The sequence below is a fragment of the Terrapene carolina genome, unplaced genomic scaffold (assembly GCF_002925995.2).
Source record: "Terrapene carolina triunguis isolate 2854851 unplaced genomic scaffold, T_m_triunguis-2.0 Scaffold85, whole genome shotgun sequence".
Lineage (NCBI taxonomy): Eukaryota > Metazoa > Chordata > Testudines > Emydidae > Terrapene > Terrapene triunguis.
The window spans coordinates 33,298,357-33,320,907 of NW_020664436.1; the positions used below are offsets into that span (position 1 = coordinate 33,298,357).

The following is a 22,551-nucleotide window of genomic DNA, read 5'->3' on the forward strand; positions in this document are numbered from 1 at the left end:
CCTGGGTCCTGCTCTCCAAGTGGGGGTGACACAAAGGTAGGTGGCCAGTTCAGCTACCCTTGGCCTCCCATTCTAGCAAGGTCCTCATTAGGGGTCAGTGTCCTGGTTCTGGGGGCTCCCATCCTAAGTGTCATTGAGGCTGGACTATTGGCTGCCAGATTGTTCTCCATCAAGGTTACAGCCTCTGCCAGTATTGACAGTTGATGGTGTTTCACCCACTCTTTCCTGCTGGCTGGGAGAACCTGTACTGCTGCAACAGGATAGCCTCTGCCACCTGTACTCTGGTCTGCTTCTTCAGAAGCAACACTTTTCCTTCAGGTGTTGGGCCACCACCTGGGTCGGGCTTCTGACTGGTATCTCTCATTTCAGAACTGCTGGTGGAACATCTCAGGGTTGATGTCCAGGTAGTTGAGAATAACTGCCTTTACCTTGTTGTAGTCCAATGCTTCTATGGAGTCCAAGCCCCAACAGGTGGCTTCTGCAGGTCCTATCAAATATGGGTCTATCATGGTGGCCCAGTGTTCTTGTGGCCAACAGGCTGCGGTGGCCACCCATTTGAAGGTGATCAGGAAGGCTTCTGGGTCATCTCATGGTCCCATTTTTGTAAGCCTGATGGGCAGCCCAGTGGTGAGGATGTCCTCTGAGGGTCCAGGTCTCTGAGTGTTAGATGCCCCTTCAGGCTGCAAGAGTGATGCCATCTGCTGAATCAGGTGTTCCTGTTGCACCTGATGCTGTATTATCAGTTCCTGGAGTAGCTGGTGCTGCTTCTGGGCCACTTGTAGTAGTATTAGTTGACCTTGCTGTTGCTGGGCCACCTGCTGTTGCTTGCTCTCCACCTTCCATTTCAGTAAATTTTCCGTATCCATTGCCACTTTTGGGTCAGGGTCATCATTACACCTCCTGTCCTTTTAACAGGACTTGGCCAGTACCTGCATTCTTCAACATGTGTTGGAGGGGTTGAAGTCCGAACCTTGCAGCACCACCCAGTGGCGAGTGTTGGCCATATCTCCCAATGGCAATGGTCAGTGGCTGTAGAACCTGTGAATAATACTCAGATATGTGGCCTAAGGGTGGGCACCCTTTCACCTGTTCCTTGGGCCATTTCCTATCCCAGTTTTGATTCCTCCGTCAGTGTCACTGGTTTGTTTCTGGATTCCCCCTGGAGTTCTCTCTGATTGTGCTCCAGAGGGTCTTCCTCTATCGTCTGTGACCTGTCATTCATGACTTCTGTGGGGTGATGACACTGTGGTCACTTGGCAGTGAAATCTGGTCTTGGTCACATGGAGCCCCAGCAGCTTCTCTGCAGTAGCTTGCAGCACACAACTGCTTTGCTTTGTCCACCAAGCTTGAGGTGAGCTTCTCCCTTTTGAGCCTAGCCTCCAATGTGACCATGCCAAGTTGGTGTAGCTAGGTGGGGCTTTCTAGACTCAGAGCTGTTCTTTAATCAGTAGTTCACCAGTGTGGGGCTCATGCACCCCATCACAGCATAGCTTTGGTTAGATCACCATTGATCTTAAGTTCCAGAGAGAGTTTTTCTCCAGCTCTTTCAGCATTAGCCATAGTTGGACAGTAGTCTCTCTAAGTAAGGCAATACAGCCATACACTCAAGATGCTGTAAAGATGAATCTTTAAATTTCACACCTCATGCTTTGGCCCCAGTCAGCTTTGTCATCAGGTAATTTATTAGAACATTAAATAATGTATGTGAGAGAACACATACCGGGCATAGTCCTGAGACCCAGGCTGTAATACAACCGTTGACGCTCACATAGATAAATGCACTGAGGTACAGTTCCTCCACTTGGCGCACTAAGTCCTCAAGCATTTCATATTGGCACCGCAGCATCCACAGTGTCAATGCCCTGAGTCAAAAGAAGCTACAAAGTCTATAAACATGATGTTAACTTCCTTTTGTCACTTGAGTCATTTGTCAATTGCATTCCACAGAGCTTATATAACATGGACGGTAGATCGACCTGTGTGGAATCCACACTGGTTGTCTCTCAGTTTTGGACTGAAACAGTATTTCAGCTGGTGCAGTAGTCTGATCATCAACACCTTCCTTGGGACTGACAGCAGCATTGCCCTTCTATAATTTGAGCAAGCTGATCGCTCTTCTTTCCCAATCTTGTGGCATATGACCAGTTTCCCAAACTTTTAAGACGACTCTCTGAAGCCAATGAACTAAATCTGGGCCTCGTTTTCAGTTCTAATGAAATATTGTCAAAACCAGATGCTTTATCATTTCATGACTGTAGCGGTGCGGTGACTCACCAGCGCAGCGCCTCCTGCTGGTCTTTCAGGGAATTAGCTTTTCCAGCCTCCGGAGCGCCCTCTTCAGGCCGATGCCCTGCTTGCCGCTGGCCCCCACGTCCCTCCTGGACCCCGGTGCCCCTTCCCTTGGGGTTCTGCCCCCTGCAGTACCCCACAGTCTCTCAGGGTCTCCCCTCCCTGGGGAAACCCCTACCCCCTATCCCCACCTCGCCTCAGTCTTTGGCTACTGCCAGTCACCATCTAGCCCCCGCTCACTGGGACGGACTGCAGTGTAATTGCCACTCATCAGCAAGGAGGGTTTGGACCTGCTGCCTCTGCCTACTCTTGGGCTGCACTTCTGCAACCCCTGTACCTTTTCCGGCCTTTAGCAAGACCTGCAGTCTGGGGGTTTTCCAGGCTGGAGCTCCCCAGCTCCTCTAGCCTTTGCCCAGCCCTGCTCCACTCAGGTACCCTGTTCAGCTCTCAAGCTGTCAGGCCTGTCTCTCTCTACAGCTAGAGAGAGACTCCTGAGCTCTGGCTAGCAGCCCTTTTATAGGGCCAGCTGCGGCCTGATTGGGGCATGGCCCCAGCTGAGACTGCTTCCCCAATCAGCTTTTCCTTTTCCTTCAGTCCCAGCTCTCTCCCAGGGCTGCTTTCAACCCCTCCGGGCAGGAGCAGGATGACTACCCTGCTACAATGACCATTTGACCACTAGCATCATTTCCTCTAATGTCATTGGCCTGTTGCCTGCCAGGTTCATTGCTGGATTAAATTGTAGTTTACATCTTGGTGGGGATCTGTTCATTAATTCACAAAATTGCTTATTCCAATGCTTAAGTTATACATCAATATCCTGGCAGTATTCTCCATTTTTGTCCTTAACCGGCAGAAGCCACGAGAATGGACTGCCAATTAGACCTGAACAGCGAGCGACATCTGCTTACTGAGCATATGCAAGAAACGAAACCTCATCCCCAGAGGACGCATCATCTATAACCCTCTGATTACCTACAATGCCACAGAAGTTGGTCCAATAAAAGATATTACCTCATCCACCTTGTCTCTCTAAATGTTGTCATAACAGAAGTGTCATTAGCCCTTGTTAATTTATCATTTTTAAAATCTTTAAAGAAAAAAACCCGAAAAGACATTTGCTCAGTGTTACCAACACAACCTCACATATCCCAAACTAGTGAGCCACACTGACCCCTCTCAGGACCTCAATGAAACAGTCAGTTATGTATTCTGGATCAGCCCTGGAACATTTATAAGTGATACGTATATAACTGGAACAGATCCGTTTACTTCCAGATATTTGACTGGCCTGTTAATTAATGTCCTTGTGCCATTTCTGGGTTTATAACAAATAGGACTTTAGGTTAAAATAATGCACAGCCTGTTGTATTTTGAGATCAGTTATTTTATTTGTATTTTGCTATCTTCATCAAGGAATTTAAGTCATATTCTCTTGTCTGTTACTAGTTAGCAGTTCGGCCAAAATTAGCTTATAAACATCTTCCAAATGTATTCGTGCACAATTTAAATCAGTTTAAAAAAAAAAAAGGAGCAGCAGCTTTGTAGGTGCAAAGATATTAGCAAATGTTATTTTCTATTCATGACACTGATGAGTAAGAATGGGGATGCTTCCCGTACGATCGGAGAAAGCAATTGAATATCTGAGGTGGGGCTGTTTCGGAAAACAGAATTTGAGATTAGAGATGAGCAAAACCATAAGTGGCCCATAAACGGCTATTGCTCCATAATCATACAACAGGACACTAGGTACATGAATCCCACAGCACGTTCTCCAGCTATCTATTTAAGGTATTTATATAGCCTCGTTACCAGAGTACCTCACAATCTTTCAGTATTTGCCCTTAAAACGCCCCAACGGGGTAGGGCAGTGCTATTAACACCGTTTTACACATGAGGAATGGAAGCACAGAAAGGTGAATGATGTGCTGAAGGTTACACAGGAAGACTGTAGCAGAGCAGGGACTTGAACCCAGGTCTCCCAAATGCTAGACTAGTACACTAACTACTAGACCCTAGCTACTTTGCTAGGGATTATGGGTAGTAGGGACAGTAGCTGGCAGAAGGACTAGGAGTATTTCCTCCCATAGCTGATACTCTGGATCTGACTTTGTCTGCACTTACACTGGTGTAAATTGAAAGTACGGTAACTCACTGAAATCAATGGAATTAAACCAGTGTAAAACTTGTGTATGACAACTTGTGTATGACAATGAGAGGGTTGGCCGAGGCAGGTGCTTTGTTCCCCGCATACCCAGATTGTGAGGTTTGAGGAGAAGTGTCTGTTACCTGTGGCACTTCCATGAAAACTCCAGGAGAAGGTACATTTGGCTCCAGGCTGGCTCCGGAGAAAAGGGCAGGCCATTAGAGTGCCACAAAGATGTATCAGTAAGGTGGGGGTAGATATGGGATTCTGAAAGGTTGGAGATTTTCTTGGATGCTTGGATTCTTATACTACTGAGCCACCCCCTCTGGCACCTATAAAACAATACCCTTGACGTGTGACTTAACTACAATGGAGATAAATTTACTTTGATAGCTGCAACAAAAAGCATTTGGCATAATATAAATATGGACAGTATATATGTATGTAATGGAGTGAACTCTCAAAACTCCCTTAAATTCATTGGAGTTACGCTGGCATAAAACTGGAGTAATGCAGCAGTGAATCAGGCCCAATATGTGTTGATTCAAATCAACTTCTATGAGAGTGAAGTTCATCCCTGTGCAGGGGGTCTGCACAAGGTGTAAATGGATTTGAGTGATGTGTAGGCCTTGGGGTCACTCTCTGTTTAGGGGTGAATTTCACACTGAATGAATAATTCTCAGTATCAAACATTTATCAAGAATATCCTCGTTTGAAAAGGAAATGATAAAACCACATGATTAGTGCTCTCTGTAATCCTGCTGCTAAAAACAACAGAGAAACAATTGTCTGACTGATGAATAGACATTTAGAATTTTTATAGATGTCAGAGGAAAGTTAATTAGATAGCAAATTCCTTTACAAGGGTGAATATAATTGAACATCTTAGCATTAATTGGTTCATGCAGATGTAAAACATATTAGCATATTCATCCAACACATTTAACATGTAGGTCTAGCTTTCAGAAACTGCCAAATTAATTTATTTACCAATTCACAATTTTGTAATTCATTGCAATCAAAGACACAACCTGACAGTTTGACTATTAAATCTGATCCGGTCTTGAGATATTATAACAATAAACATGGTCATTGTAATTGGCTGCAGTGATAGCCTGATGACTGAGGTTGTCTTGTTTCCACTCAAAACATCTGGAGACCGACAACCAAGAAGACATGACAGATAAAACTGAATGAGAGTCATTTTTTCGCATCACTCCCATCCTTCCAGTCTCTCCAAAATACTGTTTCCAAAATCATCTCCCTTGATTCTGATTCACTCCGTTTCGCTTCCTCACCCCTTTGGGTCTCTCTGCCTGCTTCCCATTCCCTATGCATCAAATGACTTGTTCTCATCGTCAAAGCACTTCTGCTCTGTCTTTGTGTCCAGTGATGCCAACCTTTACAGTGCCAGGAGAATGGAGCTTATTCAGGGTGTGTTACCATTAGCTCAAATGCACACAAATTAAATGGCAGCGTCACTTGCCAATGTGTGACAGAAAATGCAATTTAAAAGAATAAATTATATGAACTGCAGAAGTCTCACTTTTTAATCACCGCTCCTTTTTTTTGTTTTCTTTTAGCACAAGGAGACATACTAGACAACTATGTAAAAACGGAGGGTGCTTGGATAGTTGGTCAAACAAAACAGATTTACAAAACAAACCGTAAAGAAGAATGTGCTGAGAAATGTGAAGCTGAAACAAAATTCACATGCAGGTAATTTCTGTTGTGTCCCACAGCTATATTCCATTGTGACCAACTGAGTATTCTGCTTTATATGTTCAGGAAGCTTTCTAAAGGTGTTCCTCAGGAGTAAGTTTATTCTGAAGTTTGCGAGGAAAGGAAAAAATGCCCAGAAAGTCAATACCTGGGAGATGTGGGTGAAAAGAGACAATATGGAAGGAGAGACCACGAAGATGGTGTTTTTAATTTCAGCATACGTGTTGGAAAAAAACTTGGTATCTTGATGCACAAACCCTCCTGACAAACAATCTAACACACAGGTGCCTTCAGACCCTTTGCCATACATAGGCCTATAAGAAATGCGCTGATCAGAAAACAGGACATCAGCAGCAGAACTTGTTGGGTCTGTCACATTCTTATTCTGCACCATGAGCCAGAGGGTCCCCTGCACTAATGTGTGTGGACTAGATCTTCTCTTGCCTCCCTGGGAGGGAGGGAATGGCCCCACCTCCCCTCCTTGCTTCCCTGTGGAGGTCCTATGAGTAAGAGTCTTTGTGGGATTTTGGGGCATTGGAGGTGATGGAGTAGGGAACAGGCCAACCTGTAGCACTGTCCCCTACTCAGTCGCCATATATCTGACTGGATATTCTACTGACAGTTATCGTTCCTTGCAGCAACATTAACTGCAGAGCCCAGCATGCTGCCTGAGGGAAGGGGGCCGGTGGAGCAGTGCAAAGGGAGAAGCCTGCACTGTAAAGGGAGGGTCCCTTCACACCAGGTCCTGTCCATCCGTGGGGCTGGGAGGCCTTCCTCTCTAAACTCCAGGGGTCCCCAACCCTTTCTCTTCCAAATGATGCTTCTTTGAAAACTCCAGAGGTGAATCTAATGGAATTTTCTGCCCTTCCGATTCCCCTCCCCCCATTTGAGCCATAGGTGATCTGGTGCTGAGTTTTTAAAGTGGTTTATAGCTTGGCAATCAATTTAAAATCTACTGAAAGTTTTAAAGATGGCAAAGATCCACCAAGAAACAATATTCATTTTAAAGGGATGCTACCAAACAGGAGCACAGAAGTCACTGCCAGGCTCCAGCTACTATTTTCATGCAAATGAATCATCACCCATCCTCTGTGAACCCCCCCACACCCCCTTCCCTCCCAGTAAGCTATGCAGAGGATGCAGAACTTCAGCAACACTCCTGGAGCTCTCACCGAGGAAAGGCAAGAGAGAGATTTGGACCAAGTTCCTTAAAGAAAAGTTAAAAATATACATGAATCTTTTGTAGAGGGGTAACTGCTGGGACCTCTACATACACAATATCATCCCTCAGCCTCCTGATTGCCAGGTGTGGAAGTCAGGGCTGCAGCCATGAACTCTGCCTGTGGGACCTGATCCTGCATCACTGAAGTTTATGGGAATTTTGCTGCTGGAGCAGTATGAAGCCCCTGTGCCTTTGAGCCCTTGATCAAGCCTGGTTTTTAGACCAATGGGACTTCTTTGTATAAATACTTTTAAATCAACAACGTGTGCTGATTAGCATGGGGGGGACCCAGGAGAAGAAAGTTGCATGAGTTAAAAATACTACAGGAATGGACTCAACATTAGGGTTACCATATTTTAATAAAAAAAAAAGGAGGACACTCCACGGGGCCCCGCCCCAACTCCACCCCTAGCCCCGCCCCAACTCCGCCCCTTCCCCAAAGTCCCCGCCCCAACTCCGCCCCCTCCCCTGAACGCTCCGCCCCCCTCCTTCTCCCCCTCCCCTGCTTCCCGCGAATCAAATGTTCGCAGGAAGCCTGAAACAGGGAGGCAGCAGGTAAGCTGGGGCTGGGGCGGGGGGGGGGGCGCGAGGAGGCACTAAGACAATAATTTAAATAACATTAATGACTGTTTCTTCCACTGCTTTCCCCTCTCAATTTCAACAGGGCCTTTCTATTCACCAATAAAGATCAACAGTGTACTACATTGGCTGAGAACACCAAAACATCGGAGTTGGTTAGACGAACAGATGTAGTGCTCTTTGAGAAGAGAAGTATGTATATATTTTGATAATACTTCTTTAATATATGCTCACCTGACAGAAATATATCCTTGACCACTTTTCTGAAGTTGTTAGTTTACTGTCATTTATGGTGGTGATGATTTCTGTGAGATAGATGCAGGGAAATGGACTGAAAACACTAAAGTAATTCCATATAGGCCTTTGAACAGTCCTCAGAAGGTAATACACCCAACTTGGGCTGGATTCAAACCAGCCTCCTTGAAGGGAAAGGATGTAGATGCATTTCTAACCCACCATCTAGTCCCAAGCATTTTATGTTTTTGGGATCACACATATTGAACATGCTTCAACCAAAAAAAAAAAAAGTGATACATTTCTCCACTGATAAGTGTTTGCAGCACTCTGCTTAATGGGTCTGGTGGAATCTATTATCATGTGAGTTTTCAACCCTACTGGGTTTCCTATTTATATATTTTATTTTCAGTCCCTTAATTTTGAGTTTATGTGGTTTAAATATGTCCCAGAAAATCAGGGATGATTCAACAGAAGAAGCATTTGATCTCATATTCTATCCAGTGGCGAATTAGCCATTGGGCCAGTGGGGCCTGTGCCCAGGGGCCCCAGCCAATTGGGGCCTCCTGGAAAAACAGGTGCCCCAACCCACTCTGCCCACCCAACGCTCCTGCTGGGGAGTGACTCTAGTCTCAGCAGGAGTGCTGGGTGGGCAGGGCGCACTCCCACCCCACTCCCTGGCAGGAGCGCGGGGTGAAGGAGGGTGCGACTGCAGGTGGAAGGGGAGGGAGGGGCCCCCACTTGCTCTGGCTCAGGGCCCCACAAAACAGTAATCTGCTTCTGATTCTGTCTATAAACAATGAATCCCTCGATAAGAAAATATAAAATATCCATGTTTTTGATAAGCTCCCTTTTAAAATCTCTATTCTAGGCTTATAGCATGCTCAGACAAGTGGTTGGGTTTAAGACTATTTTTGGATTCCTTAATTCTCCCCTTGAAGTAAAATTATAGTCAAGCCTTGAAAAGACAGTAGGCAGTGGGAAAAATAAATTTCCACTTTTAAATGTGACCACTTCTACAAGTTCCAAAGGAAGAAAAATTACATAGTAACATCAGTTGACTGAAGTGAGAGTTCTTGGGGGAAAAAAAGGTGTCATTTGCTAATCATTCAAACACCTAGGGTAACTGTCTGGCTAGCATACCGTGTAGTGTTTATATTGACCTGTGTTAAACGAGGCTGTAATTACCAGTAAGGCTTTTTCATGTTTTTTTAAAATTTTGATGAGTTTGAAAAATATGCTGAAATACTAAGCTGCAGACAGCCATGAAGCAGGTCTCATTTATTCTATAAGGTTTTATAAGGAAAACACAATGGACCAGATTCTAAACTGGTATAAATTAGCATATTTCCACTGATTTCATTGACTTCAGCTGTGGATCTGGCCCAGACACCCCCAAAACTGGAAGTTAAACATCAATGAGCTTCATCAAACTTCATCCTAGTTCTCACATTCATGTCCTGGAACACATACAGGACAATATAGTGTAATGTGTAGGACACCAAGAAAGAAGTTAATTTGTAGAAGCCAGTAGCTTCAAAAGTTGCTAGATAAATGTCATATCTCCAGTTTATGATCAACCAAGGAGATTTTGTTTTGATGATGTAATACCTGTAACTTGATATCTGCCTTCAGAGTTGAGGTAAGTAAAATTTCTCTGACTTTGGAATTAGCTGTCCTGCTTTTGCAGTTTAACTCAGTTGAATTACCATAATCTCTTAAAAATTTAGAAAAATAACAAGCTTTATTAACTCACCATCTGTCTCTTAAATGTTACAGGTTACAGTTCTTAGTTGGTGTAAATAGCCAAAACGCCACCAGAGTTATTTGCATCAACAGAATATTGGCCCTCTGACTCCAACCCAAACCCAATAGCTAGAGCTTCTAGATGTATAGTGCATATACAACTCCCTGCTGCTTTCTTTTTTCACACATTCCTCATAGAAAATTGACTTAATAAGTCATTGGTATTAAAAGCCATACTCAAAAGTTTTGAGCCACATCACTTCTGGGGTAAATTTAAAATAAGTTTAAGAATAGTGGACTTAGTAAATGTCCTTACTTAACATTTCAATATGGGATATTCTATTATAGCCAGAAGACAGTGGGAGTTTCCTTTGAGTAAGGATTGAGTAAAAACTGAGCAAGGCCTTAAAAGTTGGCCCTGTATAGTTTTTGTTATAAATATGAAAAATCAATGGACACATGAGCAAGTGATGAAGTAAGATGAAATTAATTCTTCACTTATAAGTAATTAAATATTCCAATTGACACAATATAAATACTGTAATGAGAGGGCCAGATTCTTATTCTGGTTTACACTGCTGTAAATCCAGAGAAAGGCCAATGCATCACTGAGATCAGAATCTGTCCCATAACACCACAACATTGTAACTCTTATGTCATTAACTCGTGATGCATTGATGCCAAACATGACATGCCAATCCTGAAAATGTGTTTGGGACACTGTCAAAATCAGAACTATCCAGCAAATATAAGGATGGGTGACGATCCTACCACATGCAGACTGGGATTTTCAAAGGCTTCTAAAGGAGTTTGGTGCCCAAATCCCATTTAAACTCAATGGGATTTGGACATCCAACTCTCTTAGGATCCTTTGAAAATCTCAGCCATGGATCTTGGGGTTGGTTTCCTGTTAAACAATCAATAAATATATCAGAATTGCCAACCCCAAGCATTCAAAAACGATGAGTCAAGCTACAAAAATCACAAGATTGGCTTAAAAACCATGAGATATTTAAAAAAAAAAGTGGGGGACTTTTTATTTTCCTTCTGGCTTTTGAGCCATTGGAGTGCACTAAGGTCACATTTTCCAGCTCTTATCTGCAACCATGAAGGCTACAGATTTGCTTTATTTTTTATTTGAAAGCTGAAATTCTCATCTAATCACTTGCTTCCAGGAGCTGGGGCTTTCAATAAAATCCTAATATCATAAGATTAGTGCTAAAATCAAGGGAGTTGTCAACTCTTGATTTAGTCATTCCTTTATTTTAATTTGTACTAACTACACTAAAAGAGCCAATCCAGTTGCCAATAGGCTTCTTTCTTTCATAAGGCATGAAGGAGCTCTGACTGTTATGCATGAAGCTGTGAAACTCCCTGCTAAAGGACAGTTTAGAACAGTGCAATACATCTGGTTCAGTGAGATAGGAGGTCTTACTGTAGCCGACTGAGTATTGAGCTGTGTTCCTCTGTAATTCACCCTATTATTGTCACAGAGTTTTAAAGCATATTGTATCAATCCTAAAGATAAAATCATGTTGTCTGAATATGTTGTTACAGAACAGGAAATAGGAATGAAGAATTTGCCTAACCGGCTCAAATCATTGATTCGTGTAGTCTACTGTGCTGCCTCTGGCAGTCACTAATAGCCTAATGTGTCAAAGGAAAGTGAACATTTCCCATTAGGCATCTAAATGATTATGCAGTGCTGTAGATGGAATGAACAACTCTTCCCTTTTGTCCACAAGAGGTCATCTTACACCCTCAAAAATGAGATTTGATTACCCTTCTTTATCTTATCGTTCACAGCCACAGATAGTGTTTGATAGGAAAAAATGTGCAGTTATTTTCCAGAACTTCCCCATCAAACATGCTATAAAACACAGAAGCTAATTTAGTTTGTGTTATGGAAAGAGGGATGGGAATTAAAGGCCGTATTTGGACATATCAATTTGTAAATTGTTAACCCAAATGAACATGGGCTTGAGTTTAGGGTTCAAAGTTGGTTATTTGTTAGCAGATGGAAAAAACTTAAAGGTTATATAAACGGTCCGAAGTTTATTCAAACAAAAAGAGTTCGTGTCAGCACTTGACTGCTTCAGTGTTCATTTCTTCAGATTTTTGAACGTGAACACATTGCAAAACTTCTTAGGGTATACAAAAAGTTCCCAGCTAAAAATTCTATGGTAGACTGCCTATTTATCCATAAGTATAGTCTGGCCAGATTAGAAATAGGCCTGAATCAGAACCCTAGATCCAAATACCTCTCAATTTTAGGAAAATCTGGACGCCCCCATCCATAAACAAGCAGTAAGCCTAATTCTCCTCTTACTGTACCTAGGTAAATCAATTTTATGTCAATTGAGTTACTCCAGATTTACACTGATGTATGTAAAAGGATAATTTTGCTCCTACGGTAGTTTTGGTGTAGGTTATGTTGAGAAAGTTTGAAGCAAAACTGAGAAACAACAAAAATTCTCCATAGCCAATGTTTAAAAACACTGAAACCAACCTGATGAAACCCAGCCCTTCTCAGCTTACCAGGAGCAGGGGAGACACTGAGCATTGACATGTGTGCTTGTGCATGGGGAATGGGTGGATGGGGAGGAGAAACAAAGGATGCCAGAAGTCCCCTGGAAAAAAAAATCACCACCTAGGCCTATTCCAGATCCTCTAAAAACAAATACTGAGTAAAACCTGTCCTAAATGACCAAACAAGGAACTGTCAAAAATTGGTTGCTTAATGGAGGTCGCGTAATACAAGTGGAGCAGGATTGTATTAGAACGCTTGGTGACACTTGTAGTAAGTCTGTTTAGACAAGAGCATGCCAGTAGTGATTATCTACCACAAACCTGTACAGGAAACTGGGCTAGAATGATTCATAAATGAACCAAAATGACACTCACCATTATTAGCTCATAAAATGAAGAATTTGTAAGCCTCAAAGTTGCACTAATTTGCACCTTGGGACCAACCTGGCACCAGGAAATAAGAAAGACTGCAGTATGATAAATGTTGCTTTTCAATGGTGACCACCGGATAGGAATGGAGTTTAAGTGCATGCTGTGTGTCACTGCAAATGGGCACGGTTGTGAAGAGTCAATCAGAGATGCTGTTGTTCAACATCTGCAATTTCAGATGCCCAATCCATAGGCAGCCCTAGTTCCATTAGCAGTAGCCTGGTCAGCACTGAGCCCTACAGCTGTCAACTGCTCTGTAGTCTTAGTCATAGGTTCCTTGATTTGGGCATGGTTTTTCCAGACCCCAAAGGCCAGTCTTGGATGACTGCGAAGGGACTGGACAAATCACTGATAACTTAGGCTTTCAGAGCTACTGGTCATTTTACATCTTCAAGGCTATCTTCATAAGGAAATGATATAGCTAGGGTGACATCCTGGCCCCACTGAAATCAGTGTCAAAACTCCCATTTATTTCTATAAAGCCAGGCTTTCACACAATTAGGCCAGTTCCACAAAGGCCAGCACTGCCCAAAATTCAAAGTTTAGCTCTATCAGACCCATCCAGCTTCATCCTGTGCAGTGGTGAGTCATGGTTTCAACATAATTCCGTAAATGAGTCAAGTTTCATTCATGAGCAGGGGGATCTCAGTGAAACACATTGTCTATGTTTACTGTGTGTAACAAAACCCAAACTTGAATAGGTCTGAGTTACAAAATTCCACCTTTTGAATCTCCAAAGTTCAGGCATGTTTAGATCTGTGATTCTTTCTGGGGCCCACTCTGCCTGAAATCAGGTGAGTTTCACATGCTTTTAGGTTTTGTTGAAAATATTTTGTACAGTTTTACTCATAGCAGCGCAACACAAACACAGAGGCAATAAGAACAATAATGTTTTATTCCAGTCTCAAGAAGGGAGCATTATAGCTGTTGTAATCTGAACCCACCCTTCAAAAATAACCATAATTTGTTATATCTGTTTCCCTAAACATTTTAGTTTTTTGGTCTTTACGTAAACATTCAAGTGACTTTCTTTATGTAAGTCATTAAAATTTGCAAACTAACCTATTTTAAAGAGCTTTACAATAGCACAACTAAGGGGTTTTTTGTGGGGGGGTGGTGGTAGAGAAGTTTCGGAATGTGGGTATTTAGGCTGATTAGCATGTGTGTAGTTTATTTAATTCAAACAGATGTGATGTTATGATACTGATAGATAAAAATGTATTTTGTGTCAGTCTATCTTTTAGAATGCAGGACTGGTAAGGGGAAGGACTATAGAGGAACAGTATCTAAAACTCAGAGTGGTGTGCCCTGCCAGAAGTGGAGCGACAGTAAACCCCATATACCTAAGTATGTCCTTTTCATATTTGTGTATATGTTATTCTGAACCTATTCCAAGCCATCCATATTAAGTGTGTACTAAAGAATTTCATAGTGTATATTATTAAAGCAAGTCGTTCAGCATTCAAACTCATTGGTAAGAAATCATTTCCTCCTTGTCTTGAGCACGGTGATCTCTACCTTGTCTCACAAAGACCTTCAAGGCTGACATATTTCTAAGCCTCTAGGAAATGTATCCTGCAGTGATTCAAGGGGATGTACTAAATGACCTAAGGGATGATTTCAAAGATAGCATTTCTGGCCAAATTTGGTGGTCCTTAAGCAAGCAAAACACTCATTGGATGAAATCCTGGCTCCTTTGAAGTCAAGGGCAAAGCTCTCGCTGACTTCAATGGGGCTAGGATTTCACCCATTTGCTTCAATGGGTGCTAAAAGTGGCAAAGGAGATAGAAGTATCATCTTATTGGAGAACCCCTTGCGTGTTCCCATGACAATATTTTATGGCTTTAAATGAGAAGCAGTCAAGAAGATCGAACCGTTAACCTCACATTCACATAGGATGTGTTAGTATCACATTCAAGTTGTTGACAACTCTCATGTATTTAGTTAATGTCCTTTTTTGCATTCCCTAGGAAAGTGTTCCATATGAAATATTGCTCTTTTTATCTATGTGCGTTAGAAAAACACAGCAGTTATTGATGGAGCTCAGACCCTGGCAGTTCAACAGCAACAAGCCGTTGCAAGTGTAAAAGAGCATTCTTGGATTATGAGGCTGTCATATTTCCTGTAAATTGTAGATATGAAACTGTTGGCTTTTAAATAAATATCTCCTAGAACTGGAAGGGATCTTGAAAGGTCATTGAGTCCAGCCCCCTGCCTTCACTAGCAGGACCAAGTACTGATTTTGCCCCAGATCCCTAAGTGGCCCCCTTAAGGATTGAACTCACAACCCTGGGTTTAACAAGCTAATGCTCAAACCACTGAGCTATCTCTCCCCCTTTCCCCAGATCCATCAAAGAACTGACATTCAGTAGCTATGAAGAGGCTAATAATGACAGCCACAGAATGCTCTTCAGATAAGGATTTCAACTCTGGGCAACCAAAGGGAGCATCTATTTCTCTGGCCTTTCATGTGTATGATTAGAGTCCAAAATCACCTGAGAAATTTGGACATTTCACTTTTGCTGTAATGATATTTTTATTTTATTTCAGCTATACACCTGACAACACCCCCTCTGCAGGGCTAGAGGCAAACTACTGCAGAAATCCTGATGAGGATGGAAAAGGACCCTGGTGTTACACAACAGATCCTGATACCAGATATGATTACTGTAACATCCAAGAATGTGAAGGTCAGGATACACACACCAAAGATCTTTTTACATCACAATATCTCTAAGTATGTTAAATTGTGCAAGTGCTTTTTTTTCAAAGTATGGAGATGTTAGCTCCTTGACCCCATTATCTCTTTGTTTGAGACCATGCCAGCAAACTTTAATCCAGAAGCTGCAAAAAACTTCCTCAGGTGAGTAGTCTTTACTCAAGTGACTTTCAGGATCAGGCCCCTTATTGTTCTTTTGGATAGCCCCAGTAGTAATGGAACAGTTCCCTAAGGTCAACATACAAGTACATGTGTTCCAGAGGACATATCCCTTTGACAGTGACTGGGGAGGACATCTTTTCTTGATTAATATCATTGTACTGCATTATTATCACATCCTATTTTTAATCATCAGACCAATCCTTCCATAATCTATCTAAGGACATCAAATCTGAGGACCTGGCCCATTTTTGTGGTAGTTAATATGGCTAGTACCATTGGCCTTAATTCAGCAAGGCACTTAAGCACATACCTAACTTTAAGCATGTTAATAGTCCCATTGATATCAATAGGTCCCCTCATTTACTTAAGATCAGGCATGTGCTTAAGTACCTTACTGACTCAGGGCCTTGTTTGTGTATGACCTTGTTTTTGGATGTTATCTTGCTTAGTAAAATGCCATAATTCTGTCTGGAAACTTCCAAAACTAAAAAATAGGGTTTTTGCCACTTCCCAATGGTTTTGTTTCAGCATCCCACTTTAGAGTCAGTTAACATTTCCATTAGAACAGCTCCTTGCCAGATCATTGTATGGTATGAAAGGACTCATAATTAGAGACAAGCCTGATCCAAAAATCTGGATCTGAACAAACTTCTATTTGAGGGAGTTAAAAAAGCAGATACAGATCTCAGTTTTATGCTTCAGGTCCATTTGTGCTTTTAATTCAGATCCAGCTGGGACTTAGCATAAAAGTTCTCAACAAAAAGGACGTCTCCCTAGGGTGACCAGACAGCACGTGTGAAAAATCAGGACAGGGGGTGGGGGGTAATAGGTGCCTATATAAGAAAAAGCCCCCAAAATCGGGACTGTCCCGATAAAATGGGACATCTGGTCACCCTACGTCTCCCTGAATGGCTTAAATTGTATAAATATTTAATAGATATAGAGGAATCACAATTTTTGGTTGGTTTTAGATACTTTTTGATCTCCTCTAACTAGAAAATGGCTTATTTAAAAAAAATAAAAGAAAGATTGACCTGACGATCATAGTCATGCAGGCAACGTCTATTGACATTAGGGGAGTATTGCATGCAGATACGTGGCATGGGCCAGCCCTGAAAATCTTGCATTTACATAAAATTTGATTCAGTTGAAGAGCATAAGCACCATGAACTTCTAGGGTTCCTTTGCTCAGTGCATCAAGAGATTAATCTTGGTTCAACTCCCCTATTCTAAACATATGGCTCTTCCTTTATTTTCCTTCTATAACTCACACAGACCATTCTACTGAACCCAGGTGGGACTTCCTCTGCCGCATAGGGCACAAGTCACTTGCAGGTTTAAACTAGAGTAAATGGTGGATTCTCTGTAACTTGAAGTCTTTAAACCATGATTTGAGGACTTCAGTAACGCAGCTGGAGGTTAGGGGTCTATTACAGCAGTGGGTGGATGAGGTTCTGTGGCCTGCAATGGGCAGGTGGTCAGACTAGATGATCTTGTCTGACCACTGACTTCTGATTTCAAAGTCGAATCTATGAAACTTAATGGATTATGTTCAGGAAACCAAATGAACATCAATCCAGAGGGTTGGTCTCACCATGGTCTGATTGTTGGGAATAGTGGGAGAATGTTAGCTGTTTAGTGTCATCATATTACATGCCATGGAACCAGTGTCTTCATTATCCACGTCATTACTCTTTAAAGGAAGCTACTTTGCAAAGGAAGCTTCTCCAATAATATATACAACCTAACCGCTCCTTAGAAATCTTCTTGACATATCATAGTTTTTTAATTGTTGTTTTCATTGTTTTTATTTTAAAAGATACACTATAGTGTAACAAATAAGCCAAATAAAATAAATGTAATTAAGTAGGTGAAGTCACCCACCAGTAGAAAGAACCTTGCCATTTTAGAATAGTTCTTCAATCAGAAGGCAAAATTAGAGTGGTCTCTTGAGCTGATGGCATGTCCAAAGGGAAAGTTTCCGGACCAATGCTATTCTTGACTTTCCCCCCCGTTTCTTTGTTTTCACTCCTGCTTGTCCATACAGAAGCGTGCATGCATTGCAGTGGCGAAAACTACCAAGGCAAAATTTCCCAAACAGAGTCTGGGATTGAGTGCCAGCACTGGGATGCTCAACAGCCTCAATCTCATGGGTACATCCCTTCAAAGTAAGTCACAACCAGTAATGAAATAACTGATCAGCTAGATGGACCAAAGACCAGGGAAATAGCCCCTGGGGTCTGGAGCCAGGAGGAAAAAAAGATAGATTGTTTTTCATAGTAATTTTCCGTTTTCATTTTGATAATACTTGATCATGTTTTTTGTTGATGATGTTTTTTGGTGGCCAACCTCTCCCTTGGCTATTTGAGCCAATGCACTTTTGCATGTGCTTGATGTTTTGCTTGTTTGCCATACTAATACCATAGGCAGCATTTGGGAGTGTTCATGTGTGAGGGAGCTATGTTTTTAACATCCTTCCCTTAAAAAGAGAGGGTTGGGGAGTCAAAAAGTTCTGTTTCGGTCCAGGGCAACAAAAAGGCTGATCTGCTACCTCTCAGTGCAATGGAAGAAGGTAAATCATCAATCCTCTCTCTTTTCTTTCTGTTTCTTTGGAGGCAACTCCAAGTTATCTGAAATTCAAGCTAGGGAAAACAGTAGTGACAGAAGAACCTCAGAAGGTTCTGAGGTTTGGTTCTGATAATAATCAATAATAATACCTAATACACACACAAACTTTTCATCTGTAGATTTCAAATTCCTTTACATTGCTAAGCATCATAGTCCTCATTTTACGGATGGGGAAACTGAGACACAGTTTTTTTTAAAATGTCTCATTGTTTTATTGTGCCCCCACTGCCTGTCTCTTTCCACTTATTGTCTCATCTTATACTCTATGTAAATTGTAAGCTCCTTGGGACATTCTTTGTGCAGTGCCTAGCATATTGGGGTCCTAGTCCATTACTAGGGTTCCTAGGTGCTACAACAATACCAATAAATAGCGAAACAAACAATACCAATAATGTAAGGGCGGAGATTTCAGAGATGCTCAATGTCCAGAGTCCAATGACTGGAGTTGTTCAGGCTGAGTCAGGGCCGGCTCTGGCTTTTTGGCCGCCCCAAGCCAAAAAAAAAAAAAAAAAAAAAAAAAACCCTGCGGCAGGGGGCCAGGGTGCAGGGGGACTCCCTGCACTGCAGATGTGCCCCGGCTAGCGGGGGAAGGGGGAGGGAGCGGGGAGAGAGAGAGAGACGTGGGGAGGCCAGGGCTTCAGCGGGGCGCTACCACGCGTCCCCGACTGCTGTACCGCCTGCCGGGAGGCTCCACGCCGCTCCGGTCGGCTGGGAAGGACGTGGACTGCCCTGCCGGGCTTGCTGCAGGGCGCTCCCGTCCTCCATGCCGCCACCCCCTACAGGGCTCGAGCGGAACACCCCCCAAAAAAAAAAAAAAGCGGCCGTTCCGCCCTAGGATTGGGCGGAATGCCGCCTCGAACAATCTGCCGCCCCAAGCACCAGCTTGCTCGGCTGGTGCCTGGAGCCGGCCCTGGGCTGAGTACCTCTGACTATCAGGTCCTTAGTGGCTTGCCCAAGGTTACATAACAGCTCAGTAGCAGAGCAGAAGTAGAACCCAGGTCTCAACTCTCAAGCCAGTGCCTTATCCACTAGACCATGCTACCATTGATAAAACCCATAATAACCACCTTGCAAAACTTGAATGCTTGGCCATATTTATCTGAAACGTTTAAGATCTTTTTAGTGCTCCCCACTCTCAGTTAATGTATAGAACATAACAGCTGATGACATGAAACCTCCTCAGGTGGCCCTTCATTCTTGTCTTATGAATCAGAATGAACAAGTAAGAGGTTGAATCTGAAAGACAGTAACATTTTAAAATAACCCTCCCCCTTTTGTTAAAGACAATCTCTAATCAACACATACTGAAACAGACAAGCCTACAGAATATCAGAAGAAAGATGAGGTATTATGAAAGTTTTCTGCTATGAGATCTTAAAAAAATGGAAACCAGAGAAACAGATTTGTATGCTTCACAGCTTTAAGATGACCTGCCAGGAAGGAATATCTCCCCTAATGTCACAGCATTGAACACATTGGCTGGGTGGCAAGGTCATCATAGGTGGTGGTTTTGGGATTTCCTTCCTCTGAAGAACTGAGTTTGCTACAGGACTAGACAGAGCAAAGGTTTGATCTCCTGGGGCAAATGCTTCATTTCTTTCTCTCTCTTTTATCTTCTTCCCTTCCTCATGCTAAACCAATTCTCTTCACCCCAACCTCCTTCACCATCACTGTCTCTGCTGACCTTGAAAGGTGTTTGTGTTCAGGGAATAGAGAGATGGTGATTATGTCTAGACCCTGAGCAGTCGGCTGGGAGGCAAGCATCCTGCACCTTCTCCTACACATGTGCAATCAGGAAGAGCTAATCACACCAACTAGTCCAAAATGTTGAGGGGAAAAGGAAAATGGAAAACTAGACATAGGTCATTGAGAGCGGGGAACAACACAGTGGAGCATGTGGGCAATTTCAATTTACAGCAGATGTATTCAGATTTTTAAAGTTTTGTAGTATGATACATTGCATAAAGGCAAGCTACTTAGGAAACCGGACAAACAAAGCATGCATCATGGTACAGTATTTAATTAAATGATCACATGCCAGTTGCTGTACAAGACCCCTGTCTCATCCAGTGCACAGAATGGACAGTGAATGTGGGTTGCAAGAAGAGAAAGGATGTTCTTTTATGGGTAGGACACTGGACTGGGACTCTTATTGCTGGTCTGCCATAGACTTACTGCATGATGTTAGGCAGAACTACCAAAGTGCATATGAACAAGGGGCCCAAATGGAGGTTGCACAGGTAACCTTAATTCCGGCATTTCTTAACTTTGAGTGTCGACTTTGCAACTTTACTGTTCTTTTAATATAGTTTTTCCTGTGTAATTTATATCTCACTCCTTAGCCCAGTATCTGAGTGCCCAAAAAGCTCATTGTGCCACAGGAGGGGCAATTCATACCATCAGCCGTTAGTGAATTAGATTCTTAATTCAAACTTCTAATTTTCAGCTTTCCAGAGAAGAATCTGAGGCTGAATTACTGCCGTAATCCTGATGGTGAGCCTCGGCCCTGGTGTTTCACTACCAACCCCATGAAACGCTGGGAATTTTGTAACATTCCACGTTGCAGTAAGTGTTACTTATGGAGATTGTGGAACCCAAGTTAGCTACCACTGCAGGCAGTTGCAACAGGTAGAAGCTAGAACCAAAATGTAGGGAAAAGTTGGGGGTGAGGATGGAGGGTGGAATCAATCAACAAATATCCCAAGAAGAGCCTTCTGTACCAGGGAAGGTGCATCATTAATAGAATCATTTACTAAGTTCCAATCATTTAAACCTGTGTAAGTGCATTGAGAGTGATAGGGCTGCATAGGTTTTATTGAGTACATAATTTGCACAGTTATCTCTGAAACTCAAATTTGCCCTGCAGAAATGTTATTACTGATGATAGCACTAGAGGGAAATAACTCAGATTGACTCTCAGGATGCATCTTCACTAGGGAAAAAGGGTAGTTTTTTTAAAACTCAGGTTAACTAACAGAAGGTAAAATACTAGTGAAGTTAAGGAAGTACACCTCTACCCCGATAGAACGCTGTCCTCGGGAGCCAAAAAAATCTTACCATGTTATAGGTGAAACCGCATTATATTGAACTTGCTTTGATCTGCCGGAGTGCGCAGCCCCGCCTCCCCAGAGCACTGCTTTACCGTGTTATATCCGAATTCGTGTTATATCGGGGTAGAGGTGTATGTAGTTTTCACAAGAGTTTGCAGGTCAAGGAAACTGTGGGGAAGCCTAGGATTTACCTTGTAGTTTTCACATGAGTTAACAGGCCAAACTGTGTTGTCATCACTAGGATTTTATCCTATGTTAGCTAACTCGAGTTAAGAACACATCTTTTTTTCCTAGTGAAGACAAAACCTCTGAGCTCAGGGCTAGCAGTTAAAAAAAATCCATTAAACTGAGCACATTTGACATGCAAATCACAAAGACAATAAATATGGTGCACCATAATGCCATTTTTAGACCAGAATTGCACTTCGAGGATCAGGCTTATATTTGTCACCAGTCCTAGTCTTCTCAAGTATATGGTTTTCTCACTGCTTTATGAAGAATCACGTATTTGCTGGATAGAGATCAATTAAAACACCTATTTATTGATGATGGGTGAATATTTGACAGGTTTCTCTAAAGTAAGAAATGGGTTGAGAAACTGTAAGATCACTGATACCGAGTTTAGAATTTTAACTAGTTTTATGGAACATGTTGATCTTTTAGAATCTTTTATTCTCCCATCAGGAAATTATATGTACAGTCAAAATGCATGTTCATTTTCATCTTGAAGTTAAAAAGACCAAATAAATAAATGTGGACTCACAACCCAATGGTATCTCCTTTATGCCTTTCTGAGGTACCCGGTGCTCTGGTTGTCCTTGGAATACTTGTGGACTGTGGCTAATAGGTACTTTTGCAATAAGCATTAAGAAAGGCAGGTGTCTGAGTAGTTCTAACGATCTTCCTTTCTTCAGCATTCTCCTTCTGCTGCTAGACCATCTCAGGCTCCTTGTTCCAAGACTCGCTCTTTCCATTTGATATTCCCCCTTCAGATTTCTGTTTTAGCTCCAAAGGCCCCATTCCCTGCTGTGATGCTTCTCTTTACAATATCTCACAGGGCCTCATCCTCAGTACCTCCTGTCCTGACAATCTCTGCTCT

At 42.5% G+C, this 22,551-nt stretch overlaps 1 protein-coding gene across 1 annotated transcript in view; it reads left to right on the plus strand.

The window, feature by feature from the left end:
* The window catches only part of PLG (plasminogen), a 62,493-nt gene that overhangs the window by 7,747 nt on the left and 32,195 nt on the right, over positions 1 to 22,551 (plus strand). Inside the window, exons 2-7 of the mRNA XM_024195829.3 lie at positions 6,016 to 6,151; positions 8,041 to 8,147; positions 14,126 to 14,240; positions 15,444 to 15,583; positions 17,822 to 17,942; positions 20,849 to 20,967. Coding sequence (XP_024051597.2) covers positions 6,016 to 6,151; positions 8,041 to 8,147; positions 14,126 to 14,240; positions 15,444 to 15,583; positions 17,822 to 17,942; positions 20,849 to 20,967 — 738 coding nt within the window. The remainder of the gene's footprint in view (positions 1 to 6,015; positions 6,152 to 8,040; positions 8,148 to 14,125; positions 14,241 to 15,443; positions 15,584 to 17,821; positions 17,943 to 20,848; positions 20,968 to 22,551) is intronic.